This window comes from Eutrigla gurnardus, assembly GCF_963514095.1.
Source record: "Eutrigla gurnardus genome assembly, chromosome: 1".
Taxonomy (NCBI): domain Eukaryota; kingdom Metazoa; phylum Chordata; class Actinopteri; order Perciformes; family Triglidae; genus Eutrigla; species Eutrigla gurnardus.
This window is the reverse complement of record NC_139915.1, coordinates 18,737,607-18,753,013: the sequence shown is the minus strand read 5'-3', so window position 1 is coordinate 18,753,013 and position 15,407 is coordinate 18,737,607. Positions and strand designations below refer to the sequence as shown.

At 42.2% G+C, this 15,407-nt stretch overlaps 1 protein-coding gene across 3 annotated transcripts in view; it reads left to right on the top strand.

Moving 5' to 3' along the window:
• Positions 1–15,407, top strand: part of il16 (interleukin 16) — an 85,105-nt gene that overhangs the window by 4,233 nt on the left and 65,465 nt on the right. For all 3 annotated transcript variants that reach the window (XM_084006560.1, XM_084006561.1, XM_084006559.1), the window contains exons 2-5: positions 7,004–7,247; positions 8,899–9,178; positions 12,728–12,864; positions 13,545–13,662. In XM_084006560.1, coding sequence (XP_083862686.1) covers positions 7,004–7,247; positions 8,899–9,178; positions 12,728–12,864; positions 13,545–13,662 — 779 coding nt within the window. The remainder of the gene's footprint in view (positions 1–7,003; positions 7,248–8,898; positions 9,179–12,727; positions 12,865–13,544; positions 13,663–15,407) is intronic.

Sequence of the window (15,407 nt, the reverse complement as noted above, 5' to 3'; positions counted from 1 at the left end):
ATTAAAACAAAACACAGGCCTGTGTCTTTGGCATTGTATACCTGGTCTATTCTGTTATTGTGTGTTCTTAAAAAATAACAATCTAGATGTAAGGAAACATAGTTGTAGATCATATACACGTTGGAAGAGACTCCAAAATCTGTGTAATCTAAAGCGATCCAATAGACGTTGATGCTTAACAATGTCCCAACAAAACACTAGCTGGTCAGGATTTGTTTGCCTTCTTTTGCCCAGTTTGACAATGTTTCATGGAACACGGTTCAATTTATTGTTATTGTACAATTTGTACAATGAAATTCAGTTTGTAGGCCATGGTGCAGGAAACTGGTGGACTGCCTCCAGGTAGGGAATGAGTCCTTACCCCAAGTGAAGGAGCTCACGTACCTCGGGGTCTTGTTCGCAAGTGAGGGGACAATGGAACGTGAGATTGGCCAGAGAATCGGAGCAGCGGGGACTGTATTGCATTCGCTGTACTGCATTGTTGTGACGAAAAGACAGCTGAGCCGGAAGGCTCACCAAGACCTCACAGGCAGGTTTCCACAGTTCCAGGCACATTTAAATGCAATAAATAATCACAACAAACACTATTTAATGCAACTTATTGAATCAACACGTGAATTTAGATTGTCCCGTCACATCTGACGTCAGATCAAAGGCGGATGGCACGTGTAACGGAAACTCAGCCTGACTGAATTAACACAGCTGAAACTTGGACCTCTCGGTCCAAAACATCTCCCTCTCTCTCTCCTGTTTTTCATAGCTATCCACTGCTAATAAAATACGTCTATGCCTGAAAAAATCTTTAAAAAAAAAATACAGCAGCTCGTGCCTGGTCTCGCGTCTCAGCAAACTGTTGTCTGTGTCCATGGAAACGCCTTTGATCTGACGTCAGATGTGACGGGACAATCTATATACCGGTAGATATAAATTCACGTGTTGATTCAATTAGTTGCATTAAATAGTGTTTGTTGTGATTATGTATTGCATTTAAATGTGCCTGGAACTGTGGAAACCTCACTGCCTGTGAGGTCTCGGTGACGTATGCGTACTCCGTCAGCCAAACTTCCACTCCGCCAGCTGTGATTCGCCTTGAATGAATGGACTTTATTTACGCCTTGCGCCGAGAGTAGACCAGGTCGGAGCTGGCGAGCTTTCAGCGCAGTCTCTGCGAGGCTTTTTGCCACGAAACTTCCGCTACGCCAAGCTGAATCTGTGACGCCTCCCCCTGCTGCGCCGCCACACCCATCTTGGCGCAGGCGATCCACCAAACTGCCAAACTGACCGTGCGCAAGGCTGCGCGGGTCGAAACTTGCATTGCGCCGGCTCTGCCACCCTGCGCAGCCCTGCGCTGCGCCACGAAACTAGGGCCCACTATGTTCCCTGTGTGAACAACATCTAACAAGATAAAACTACTAGTCTCCCTTGCCACCCCACTCCCATGGTTCAAACTCCCTTCCTTCAAAGTGAACCATCAACCCTCCCACAAATGAACATTTCTTTTTTTTTTTTCTTCTTTTTTTTTTTTATTATTATTGACAAACATACAAAGGACAGGACCAGAGGGGTATTCCACCAAACTCGCTAATTAAAGCGGCGCTTACCTGGTTATGCCTGGTTAGAACTAACGCCAACTTCCACTTGCGGCTAAACCCGTTCCATTAACGCATTTCAGCCGCGCCTTGTTGAGGCTAATTCAAGCCAGGTTAACGTTGTCTTGTGTTACGCCGTTCACGGGATATGAAGCCAGACCAGAACCGTGAATGTCGAATCATCGAGAAAATGGCAGAAAAGACCAGCGCAAAAAATATTGATGGAACTGTATGAGTACAAACCCATCATAACCAATAAAGGGAATACTGTAGTGATAAATAAAAATCGCGAGGCTGCATGGGCAAGAATTGCCGAACGATTAAATACGGAAGTACCGTTAAGAGTAACATGTTCTAATATAACACTGACTACAATTTGTTAAACGTGACGATAGCGTAGAGGTAACGTGCCGGCTTTGCAAGCGGCAGGCCACGGTTCAATTCCCGACAATGGAAGTTTGATAAACTTCTTTCTTTGTCCGGAACTCTCTCTCTCTCTCTTTTTTTTTTGATAGGCCTAGTAAATGCATCTACATTGACCAACTCATTTATCTCAACAATTCAATGAACACATTCAATGAACCTATTAATGAACTCACCTGAAAGGAATTTATGTGGCTGAAAATTGCATGCAGCAATGCCTTTGTCATTGGGATATACATGCTATTAATAATAACATCTTTATGCCTATCATGTTTTTGCAAGTTATATTTGGGTTCTGGGGAAATTGTATGACATATTTATCATAGTTAAGGTAAAATGTTGGTCTAATTCTCTGATCTAAAGACAATTATACAGGCAAAAAAACAAAAAAAAAACACACATGAGATGTCTTCGCCGGGATGTGAACATGCGATGCCCACATCCAGGGGCAGGAGCATCACCACTCACCCAAATGGGAGCTTTAGATAATGATATGGCCAGTTGGTCTTAAACAAAATAAACGATTTATTCATATTTTTTTAATTGCAAGCGTGTATTCTTAGACGCTTGATGAAAATATAGTCTGTTTGTACTTGATATATGTAATTTTGGTCATTTTTGGTCTTTCACGTGATGAAATCACGAGGACTAGGCTTGGCGGAACCTTCTGCTGGTACAGTTGTTTCCGACAGACGGACTTCTCTGACACCCCCGCTAAAGTAAGCCTGATGGTTAGCCTGCCCCAGGGCAGGCTAGTTTGGTCGGATAAATTCCCATGGTTACTTAGCGGAGAGTGCCTCAAGTCACGTTGATGGAACGCAACTCTCGCTAAAGGTAGCGAGGCTTATCGAAATTAGCCCGGCTTTGCACTTAGCGACTTAGACAGGTGAGGTAGTCCAAGGGTATGTATTCCATTATTGTCCTGTGCCAACCTGGCAATGATGGGGCCTTATCTGAAATCCAGTGGGTTAAAATATTTTTCCGGGCACAAAATGTCAGGAGATTATATAGTTTTTTGTGATACATGTCAGCAACCCGATCACTTGAGAGACCCAGGAGAAGTGAAACCGGATCAAGATCCAGCTTCGTCTTCAGTATTTTCTGTATTTCAGATAAGATGTCACTCCAGTATTTTTGAATTGCAACACAAGACCAGTAGCAGTGATTAAGATCACCAGTTTCTGTTTTACACTTTAGACAGATGGGAGAGACATCTTGCCTATATTTGGAGAGACGGCTAGGGGCAATTTGTGCTCTATGCAGAACTTTTAATTGCATAGCCCTTGTCCGGTTACAAACAGTTATTTTCTGCGCATTGTCCCAAATGTTGCCCCACATCTTCTCTGTTATCTGAACACCCAGCTCTCTCTCCTAGACCTCTTCCAGTGTCTGAGTGCCGATACTCGAGCAGTCTCCCAGACTGGCATAAAAGGTTCTAATAGCAGTCCAGTGTTTCCCCTAGAATTTTTTTCAGGCCCGGTGGTACCCGCCGAAAAAACCTTATACAGACGAGACGCGTGGGATGGTGTAGTGGTGCAGTTGGATTAAGTCAGGTGGCACAGCAAGCAGTCTGCAATTCTGCAATTATTATATTTGCATTCAACATTTTTGTTCAACCAGAGTGTATTCAAGGTTTTCAAGGATTCAAGGGGAGAGTGACTTATTAAGGTGCCGGTTGATGGAAATGATCCAAAATTAGGGGCCGGAAAAATATGTCTGGAAAATGATGAGTATCGCATTAATAGCTACAGATACTGTAAAACACTATAACGATATATGAGTGCATATATTGTCCTATTTTATCAAGTAAAATATAAGTTATAGGTTTACTCAACAGCCTGATAGTTCATAGAAATTCAGGTAGAAATAGGTTAACTCAGAGTTCCACAGCTTATCAAAAACAATCCTTATTTTATTAACATAGGCTGCCTAAGGGCGCGATCAGTAGCGTGCCTCGGCACGATTGCCCCAGGGGGGTCCCCCGCGGCTTTGCATTCACACTGCTCCAGCCCAAACGGGCTTTGGCCCGTTAGCCGGTTGTACAAACGTCATCACGTCCTAATACTACACACGCATGGCTTGATGTTGTTTTGAAGGACTGCGTCTCTGCATATATTTATATTAAACACTCGACCTGCATCAGCGAATGTGCGCACGAGCGGATCTGTGCGAGCAGGCAGCGCGAGGAAAGCGGATTTTGGACGGAGAAACACAGCAGCATTTTTCTTATAAATGCACCGGTCCGGTTCCGGTACCGGTCCGGTTCCGCTCACACCACGAGTCTAAAGAGTGCAACAGCTTGTCAAAATACAGTGTCAACTTTCCGTGTTTTCAAAGTAGAAAGCGACATCGTGGTGGTTTGACGAGGCGGAACGGCATCAGAACAATATCAAGCGTGTAAAGTACACGAAGAAGAACGTAGCGGGAGCGCGCGGCGAGGATTGTTGCGGCCGCGCATCTTGCGGAGCAAGTCTACTGTGCTGCGTGGAGGCGCTCCTAATGTAAATGATTATTGATTTATGAATTAATTGATAGGTAGCTTATTTTTGGCGTATTGATTTTTTTTTTTTTTGGCCTGGCGGCAGGCCTCCTTGGCCTGGCTACCCCGCCAGGCCTGTACAATGGTAGGGGAAACACTGCAGTCTTACCCTGAGAGAGAAATAGTTGCCTCTCTATCTGCGTGGCATCCATAGTGACAGGCAAAGACGTACCTTTTAAAATGTAATCCCTGATCTGAAAATAACGGAAGAGATCATTTCTTGATATATTGTACTTCCCTACAACCTGGCTAAAAGACATGAGGGTAGGACCAATAAAAAGATCACCCAGGGAGATGATTCCCTTAGCCTTCCAGCATTTGAAAGCCCTGTCTAGGGTCCCTGGGAGAAAATCAGGATTGTCAGTAATCGGGGTGAAGATTGACGTAAGCCCTGTTCTGCCTTCCATTTGTTGTGTGATCTTCCATGCTCTAATAGTATTAATTGTAACCGGATTGCTGCAAAGCTTTTTGACACATTTCAATTTACCTATAAAGAGTAGGTTTTTAAGAGGGCAAGTGGACAAAGATTTTTCAATATCAAGCCAGATTGAGGAAGCATCGTCTTTGATCCAATCAGCTATATATCTTAAGTGGGCACTCAGTTGGTACTTCCTAATGTCAGGGAGGTCCAGCCCACCCTTAGCACTGGGTAACTGCAACACTGGTAACCTGATACGTGGTCTGCGTTTACTCCAGATAAATGAGCTGAACCAACCATTCAGTTTTTTTTTTACTATTTTATGACTGAATAAGATGGGGATCATCTGTATCGGGTAAAGCAGGCGCGGAAGAATATTCATCTTCAAAAGGGAAATTCTGCCCAGCCAGGATATAGGCAGATCGGCCCATCTCTCCAAATCATGTTTTATTTGATCAAATAGTGGGTTAAAGTTAGCTTGGAACAACTGATTGAATATGGGTGTTACATGTATGCCCAAGTATATGAAGCCAGTAGAGGACCACTTGAATGGAAAAGGGTCAGGTTTATCTGGTGGGTGCTTTAAATTACCTAAAGGCATTGCCTCTGATTTGGAAAAGTTAACCTTGTATCCCGAAAAAGCGGCGTATCGATCAATAATCTGAATAAGACGGGGGACTGATATAGAGGGGTTTAACATAAATAACAACACGTCATCAGCATATAATGAGATTTTATGAGATTTTCCTCCCACATCCAATCCAGCCACTAAGGGGTCACGTCTGATAGCTTCCGCTAAAGGTTCAATGGCCATTACAAATAAAAGTGGCGACAGAGGGCAGCCCTGTCTGCTACCCCTCTGCACCACAAAATTCGAGGATCTGAGTCCGTTGGTTAGAACTGCAGCCATTGGTTCTGTATAGAGGATCTGTATAGAGGCCTTCATATCCCCAAGGCCGAACCGATCAAGCGTATAAAATAAATAAGTCCATTCAACGGGGTCGAAAGCCTTCTCTGCATCTAGGGAAATAACCAGACCATCTATTCCTGTCTGTTTTCGGACAGCTGAATGATATTTAGTAATCGCCTAACGTTGTTGTAGGAATTGCGGCCCTTAATAAAGCCAGTTTGATCTTCCTTCACTATAGTAGGTAGAAGGCCTTCCAAGCGTCTCGCCAACACTTTAGAGAGAATTTTTAAATCGACATTCAGGAGCGAGATCGGCCTGTATGAGGCACAGTTCTCAGAGCATTTCCCTTTTTGAACATTTCTTTTAAAAAATGCCTTTGTTTGGCTTTCTTTAATATGCAGGGGCAGGTTGTTCCATAGGGAAATCCCAGTATAAGGGATATAGGGTTGGGAGGTAATGATGTCAGACCAAAGGCCTTATGGGTTTCAGTTAAAGAGCCTCTGCATATTGTTTACTAAGTGTTTATGTCAATGTACACGAGCATGTATAATGCATCTTATAGTGCTCTCTCCAGCGTGAAGTGTACGGACCAATATTCACTCCTCCAGCTCATTCATGGGACGAGTACACCATGGCTAACACCATGATCAGTTCTCACAATCTTTTACATCAAAACATGAACTGGATTTAGGTTGAGCCTCACCAGTTGCTGTCATGATGTCCATGTTTCATGAGCTTTAGTGATTTCTGACTTCATTTTAATTCAGGCTAAGTCTACAGTAAATAAATGTTCATAATAAGTGCTGGAAACACCACTGTGTGTATGTGTGTGTGTGTGTGTCCATGTGTTTCTCTCCACAGGTCTGGTCGTGTGATTAATCTGAAGTCGTGATCAATCCTCACGACTTCAGATTAATCACACGACTTCAGATTAATCACAGGTCTGGTCGTGTGATTAATCTGAAGTCGTGAGGATTGAGGAAAACATTGTTTATAAGTGTTTTTATCTCCTCTGCAGTTTCTCAGAACACACACATGTGCACACACACACACACACACACACACACACACACACACTGGCTGCAGTCAGACTGTCCTAACTGAGTTTTCTAATTGCCCTCCAGAGCGTCCGTCTCCATTAGGCTTTGGACCAGCTGGGAGGAGTGTGATGCTTCCCGAGCTCCCAGCACACACACATACACACACACTGACAGCCATGCCTCAGAGATACTCCCACCAGAGGAGGAGAGCCAGCACAGCGGCTGCTCGGAGGATGGAAAGGAGACGCAGGGACCAGGGGGAAAGCCGCAACAACAAGCCAACCAGCAGCCACAACCACCGCTCCAAGAAGCTGTCCATGCTCTCCAGGTACCAGCAGCACTCAGAGGCTTACAGGAAGTTATGTTACTCACCTTTTTATTGGCAGAAATAGCTTCATTACACATATAACATTTGTATGGAAGCGTGTATTACAGTGATTTGTGAATTTTGCACACTCCTAACTTATCAAATACCAAAGTCTGCAGTCCTATGCTTCAAACTAGTACGCCCTATAGAGCTAGTTTAGGAGTCAGGGAAAACATGTCTGTATCCACTTGTTACATGCATGGGCTCTTTTCAAAATAAACTTCCGTGTTAGCAGTAGACTTTAGTTTCAGTGTTACATGCATGGTGTCTTTTCAAAATAAATGTCTATGTTAGCAGTAAACTTATAGCTTTTGTTTGTTACATGCATGGTGTATTTTCAAAATAAACCTCTGTGTTAGCAGTAGACCTTAGTTTCAGTTTGTTACCTGCATGGGGACTAAACTTCCGTGTCAGCAGTATAGTTTTGACTCATTACATGAATGGTGTCTTACCAAAATAAACGTCCATGTTCACAGGAAACAGTTTACGGTTGTTACATGCATGGTGTCTTTTCAAAATAAACTTCTGTGTTATTTAGGTTCACTTAGTTTTTAGCTTTACTTGGTTAAGTTTAGGCAACAAAACCACTTTGTTATGGAAAGTAAAAAAGATTGTGGTTTGGATTGAAATAATATATACTTAAATCTCAAATGGAGCGAAGCCTGCGAGCTAGTTCAGGCAGACAACTCGAGCTGCGTCTTCATAATCATGTGACATACCTCATAGTCCAATAATCTTCTCCCATTCACATCCTCCCTATTTGGCGGTCTATTTAAGCTATGACGTTTCCCGTGTCCCCCCTTCGGCTGTCACTGCCTCTGCTGCACGTCAGTACTGCTGTCAACTTCGTCCAAACCCCTCCACCTCCCCAGCATCCACCAGTAGGCTCCGGAGGGGGGGGGGGGGGTTAAGATATTTACTCATCACTACCCATTGTCTTTTGTAAGTTTAGCTGGGGAGTGATGAGGCCGGAGCCTAGGCGCCAAACTCGAATTATGCGCTGCTGCTACAATAAACATGTTAAACGTGAGTTGTCTGACTGAACTCTGGATCTGTAAGTTATAGAACCAAACTGCTGTTACCATGGTTTCACATGAGACAGATGTCTCCTGGGTGAAAGTCTGTGTTTTGTTCGACCCAGTCATCCACCCCGACCTCCTCCCTAAATGTGGACTTCCTTTCTCTTTATATCACGTCTGTTCCTCTGACCATCTAATAATGATGAGGCTGGGTTTACATTTGAGTCACAGACTCTACTGGGTGCCTCGCAGCATTGGGATCAGACAACGAGAGTCTATATTTTTCATCTGAGTGGGCTGTATCTGCAATAAGAATAGAGTCAAACTCGGGTTGACAGGGAGGTCAGGGTCATGTGGTTTGGCAATTGCCATGCCAATGATAGCTCGTTATTGTAATTCCACTGCCTAGAAAATACCACAATCATTTAGTTTTGCCTTATGAAGACTAGAAATAATTGTTTGAGTATGTAGGCCTACTTTATTATTTCAGTTCACCTATACAGCATGCTCTTGTTTAATCATATGGCTGAGTAAATCCAGTTTTACAGTTTTGCTATTCATGTTATTTAATGCCGAAAACTGATTCTGTCCAGGTCCCTGATCCTTTGTCACTCTAAAACTAATGATGACTGTCCAGAAGAGAGGCATGCTGGGGAAGTTTCCGATGGCTGCAGGACATGGGGACCAGGCTGCAGGACAGACATGACTGCTGGGGATCAATCGAGGTTCAGAGACACAGAGGATGGCAACTGGAGGACAACCCTGCAACCAGGCCTGGAGAAGAGAGGAGACACTGAGGCAGACAACCAGCTGCATCCTACCACCACCCTCAGGGAGAATAAACGGAGCATGAGGAGGTCCTTCAGCATCAAGGTACGCATATAGGGCGCGATTTTGATTTATGTTGCTAAAACAGAAATGGTGGAAACTAATCTTGTATCCAGTTATTTCAGCATCTTTTTGATATGGCTATTGCTATTAAATCACAACTAAACAGTTTATTTTGGTTCATCCAGCTGTGGTAAACCAGCAGACGTGGGTCTTGCTAGATCCATCCAGCTTGGTGAAATCTACCGAGCACCTCTGGATGATGTCATGAACTTGGACAGTGTTTGGTTTCCTGGTGGATCTGGGACAACATTTACGAAACAGCAATAGTGGTGATTTAAAGCCATGATGGATGAAACATTGTTGGTGTGTACATGGGGGAAGCCCAGCCTCCTTTATGGTGCGTCTAGAGAAAGTGACACAAATAAACACAAATGATCCTGGAGCCAAACTTGCATAAGTCATGCAAAGTGAAAATGTAGTTAACAGAGCTGCTGAAAGGCTTCTGCTGGATGACAGACCCAAGCGGTGAATCATTTGAGAGAAACTTTGGTGGTAATAGAAACTGTGATGTAGATATTGGAAAGTAGTTTATGTTGAAGGGAAAAGTACATGTTGTTTTCAAACTCAAGTCACTAGAAGGGAGTTTGGAGGTTGTCTAATCATCATCCTTACAAAGTTTGCATTGCTCAAATCACAATTTGTTAACACTACATGTAACTGAATAAAACAATGTGATAGATTTACTTGTTTCGACTGCAACTCTAAAAATGCTGGTGTAAGGCCAACTAAAACCTCAGCTCACCTCACCAAGTTCAGACCATACTCTGCTGACTGACTCTGAAGCTGATATGAGATCGTGACATCACCATTGGTTTGTGGACTACGGTTTGAAGCCTCATATTCTGCATTTTGTCCATCTTGAAATGTTTGCAGCCAGTGAAGGAAGTGACCATATTTGGACTGTGGAGGAGCAACGACTGGATCTGATGAAAACAAGCAACCTAGTAGCAACCTTACTGGATCTGGATCCATTTGGGTTCTGGTGTGAAGCTGTTAACAAAGTTAGCATCATAATTCAACGTCAACCTTATAGCTAAGTGTTAAAGTCATCTTAGTATCTAACTGCATTGGTAGTAACCTGTCAATCCCTAGGTAGCCCCGCCCCCTAAAGCATCTGCTTTCTGGTCTGTTGGACTCTTAAATTTTCTCATATACTTCAGAGAGGAGTCGCCCCATGGTGGCCAGTAGAGAAAATGCAAGTTTAAGGCATTTCAGCCTTGGCTTCACTTTTCAGAACCGGAGGTTGGCGCCTGGTAAAGACTGATTTATTCCTGTCAAATGGCTGAACTGAAACATCCACAATTTAACATAATGTCAAATTGTCAAATCAATAAACTCAGACATGCATATACAACATTTGGCATTCTTGACAGAATAACAAGTACAAGTGAGTGCTTATTTGACTGACCCAAGCCTTACCATGCTGTGCTCTGTGGAGAGTTCCTTGTCGTAACATAATGACAACCACATGCCCTGCGTTGGTGTATTGGTAGATTGAGAGTTGTGGCTGACCTGAATGTCAAACATTCAGACAAAGGCAGGGTTTGTTGTGCTATGTAGTTGATACAATATATACTATATATAAAATACTGAGCTTATACTAGCATTTAGTTATTACATCTTTTTAAAAAAATCCACAATGTTTCTGCTCATTTCTGAATGTTTTTCAAAAATAAACATGGCTTTTGTTTACTGCATGACGTTTACTGCAAAAGATTTGCTGCCCTTTTCCGTAGTTAGAAATGCGGGCTTCCGTCACCTAATCAAAACACTTGATCCGCATTACACTGCCATCACGCACATTTTTCAGCACAAACGTAATTCCCTCTTTTAAACAATGCAGAAAGACATTGATGTGGAATTGGCTTAAGCACAGAGCGTAGCACTGACCACGGATAGTTGGACCTCTCGGGCAAGTTATGTCATTATGGAGAGTTATCTCACTGTGATGGCCCGCTATATGTCAGAGTGGGAGATGAAGAGCGCATACTCCAAACCCTACCCCTGTATGAAAGTCATACAAGCGCTTACTTGGCAGAGAAACTGACCAATGCAGTCACTGAGTAAAAGTTGAGAGGCCAAATACTTATTTATTGTATTATACAATACCCTTGAATTTTTCTGAATGCTAAAAAAATGTTGCTCATAAGTAAAATAAATAAATAATTCTGGAATATAGAAATAGTATTTGTTTTAGTCCTTACACACAAAATGTGTACCGAAACAGAACCAAAACCATAACCCAAGAACCGAGGTACGTATTGAACCCTGGGCTAACTGTATTGTTGCATCCCTAGTAAAGCAGTGTTAGGTGCACATCCACTTATTTTTGTATGTGCATGTTAATATTCCATGCTAATGATATTTAATTTAAAAAGAATGCTAAAAGTGCTATATTTTACATATTCAAATTGAACACAGACTGTAACATATATTGCATTAAATACATTTGCTTATTCAGATACATTGCAATTACATTTGTGAGACAATTTTATTCATATCAAGCAATCTCTGATTGCAAGTCATGGTGACGGCAAAATTGTTGAGATACTAATGTTTACTATGGTCATTATCTTGGTTTAGCATGTTAGCATGCTAATATTTGCTAATTAGCACAAAACAAAGTAGAACTAAGGCATATGGTAAGTTTAACAGGTATTTGTTCATAAAACAATTATGGACAAATGTATTGTTTTAATTGTCGACTAACATTGCATCATTGTGCCAGTAGGTATATTATTAGGTGAGACGACTGGACCAAAAATTGAGAATTACACGCAGAAATCAGCCAGAAGTCAGAGTTTAAACAAACAGACAGTTTTAATGCAGACAGAGTACATACAAGGGAAGGCATTCAGCGAGGCAAAGGTAACAGGGAATCCACAGGCAAAAATCACATTAAGCGGCAAAACTAACAGGGCAAAGGCAGACTGCCTTTGGGAAACAAAATCAGGCAATGGTCATTACACAGGAGGGCTACTCCAGGAAAGAAGGCTGGAAAGCTTGACATGAAGTACTGAGACAATCTGGCAGGAAATGGTGTGTGAGTAAAGTACTGGACTACAGAGCCAGTTCAACAGGATCTATCTTTAGGAGTACTGGAAGCTGGAGTGCTTGTGATTGACAGGTCGCTTCCATGATACCGATGCAGTTAGCTTCTAAGATGACTTCAACACTTAGCTGTAAAGTTGCCCTTGAATTATGAAGCTAACTTGGTTAGCAGCTTCACACCAGAATCCAGATGGATCCAGATCCAGTAAGGTTACTGCTCTGCTGCTTGTGTTCATCAGATCCACCCGTCGCTCTTCACCAGTCTAAATATGGTCACTTCCTTCACTGGTTGCATAATTCTGAACCATTGTCCACAAACCAGTGGGTCACCATGGCTATGTCCACTACTTATTAGTCTGTACTGCAAACATGACTACTGTCCTCTTTGTCTCTGGCCAGAAGGTTGATGTGCTCAGTAAACAGTAGTTCAGAGGTTTATTTCTACTAGTTCACTGTGTGTGTATATGTGTGTTGCTGAAGGAGAGTAGTATCTGGAGGATGTGTGTAGCCACAGGGCCAGCTGAGGAGGCGTGTGAACCACAAATGGCTGATAACAGCATCCAGACAGAGGACAAAGACACTAATGTGGAGCCAGAGAGGAATGGGAACCTACACAGGTAATAAAATACAGCACCACAACTGTGACAGCTTTGTTTCTCAGCAACATATTAGAAATATACAAAAATATGTATGAGGCTATATGACAAAGGGTAGCAGCAAAAGAAAAGCATCCAATCACATCACATTTTCCACCTGGTATTACAACAGTCTCACATTAATTTGTGAAATAGTCACGGAATTGAAATCTTCTGATTTGTGTGCAAGGACATTTTAGCAGCAGTTTCAAACCAATGTATTTCAGTTGGAAGTATCGTTTGTGCCTGCTCTAGGTTTTTTTTCTTTCTCAGTCGGATTGACATGGCAACAAATACAACAGTTTAGACAACAAAACTAACGTTAGATTTATACAGTAAAACCAACATTAGGTTTAGACAACAAACCACCTTTAGGTTTAGGCAACAAAACCAACTTTAGGTTTTGGCAACAAAAGTAACTTTAGGTTTGGACAGCGAAACCAACTTTAGGTTCAGGCAACAAAACCAATTTTAGGTTTAGGCAACAAATTTAACTTTGGGTTCAGGCAACAAAACTAAACTGTTCTACCAAAATGAAATGTGCAACTATATGTGATGTTTAGTTTTGCCATGGCTTCTAACTCTCTTAATAATCTTATGTTTTTGTGAATGAAGTTTGGTGCCTGGATACGTTTTCAGCTGTGTCTCTGTTTTCTCCTCAGAGGCTGCAGCTTCTTGAGTCCAGACAAGCTGGCACCTTTTAACGGACACATTCTAAACGGTAGTACTTGGATTGCAGCGGATGGTTTGAGGAGCGTTCACATTAAAGGCTATCGTGAGGTAACAAGAGCTGAACTCCAGGGGGACATTTGACCTCTATTCCTAATTACTCCTCATTCACTCGAAATGCCTGAAATAATATACCCATAAATAATCAGGAATAGCTCCTCAACTATAAGGCTTATGCATATATCTGGTCTCCTTTAAAAGGTAAGAAGCAATATTAATATATCGTAAGTAAACTACACCATTCAAGAGAAAATAAAGAGCAATGAAGGAAAAGGTAAGATTTTTTTTTATCCTTGCCTAGCATAAAATCAAAATTTATCACCATTATAGTCAAGATGTCAAAGACAGTGAAACAACTGAATGTCTTCTCCTACTCTTTGACTTCTGTAACTATAAAATACACTAAAATACAACACCAACTGATGTATGCTGTGTCGAAACTGTACATTTGTTACATGTTGGTTTCAACCTCTACAACCTCAATCCTCCACTTAATTTCACTGACATTTTGGGGCACATAATAATAATAATAATAATAATAATAATAATAATAATAATAATAATAATAATACCTTTTTAATAGGCTTGGGCGGTAATACGGTAAACCACGGGTCTTAAAAATAGCAACGGTATCAGTTTCAATACCGTCTATAAAAAAATGCAATGCACTTATATAGGAGAGAGAGAGAGGGAGAGAGAGAGAGAAAGAGAGATGGCGAGTCGCGCACCTAGTGACCTGGTCTCAAAGAAGAACACGACTTCTGCAGTTTGGCAGTATTTCGGGTTCCGACCTAATGAGAAGTAGAGCTTAGTTTGGGCCCAGAAAATCAAGCCTGACCCTACCCGAGCCCGTGCGCGTTCTGTCCGAACCCGGACCGAGCCGACACATTAACTGTAATTAAGAGCCCGAGCCGATTTCAACCCGATAGTTATTTTTCACGCATGAGGCTGTTGTATGTGCATATCCATGGGAAGTGGGGGAGCGGCTGCACCGCTACTCAGTCACAAAAATATACAAATCATTTTATAGGCTACGTTAGTGCCGCGATTAGGATATGACTGGACAAAGCCGAAAACGTATGTTATCGCCTTCCTCCACTTGAAATGATCCCGTACCTCGGACTTTCCTGATGACTTGCTCAACGTTAATTGTCCTGTTTTTAATTTATCCTTTGTCTCCAAGTTCCATGTTGCATTTTAGCGTAACTCCTTTATTCTTTGATTTAGCTGCACAGAGCGGAACCGTTATGAATGATGCGTGCGCACTATGTGTAGAGTCTTTTTTTTATTTTTTACTTTGTGTAACTTTGTACATATTTCTTACGTAGACCTACTCTGCTAAACATATAACCAATAATATTTAATGTATTCTCCCCTAATCCGAGGAGAAGGCTAGGCATAAATGCAATGATAGAAAAAAAAGAAAAGAACGAACGAACAAACACAAACGCTTGTTTAAAGGCCCGGCCCCACCCAGCCCGAGGGTAGTGGTGGGAAATTTCGGCCCGACCCGGCCCGGTTCGGGTCAGGCTCGGGCAGAGAAGCTAAACTCTAATGAGTTTGGTGACGTCGTCTGAGCCTTGCGTCTTCATTTTTAATTAGTCACGGTAATCCCGTATACCGGGGTAAAATAGGGAGGAGGTTTGACGGTATCAAAATTTGGATACCGCCCAACTCTACTTTTTAATAACTTTTTCTATAGCACCTTTAAAAACAGAGTTTACAAAGTTATTTGACAGACAAACCTTTAATGCGTTAGGGGAGGTTCAGTGCAAGTTCCGTTCCGTCACTTGACA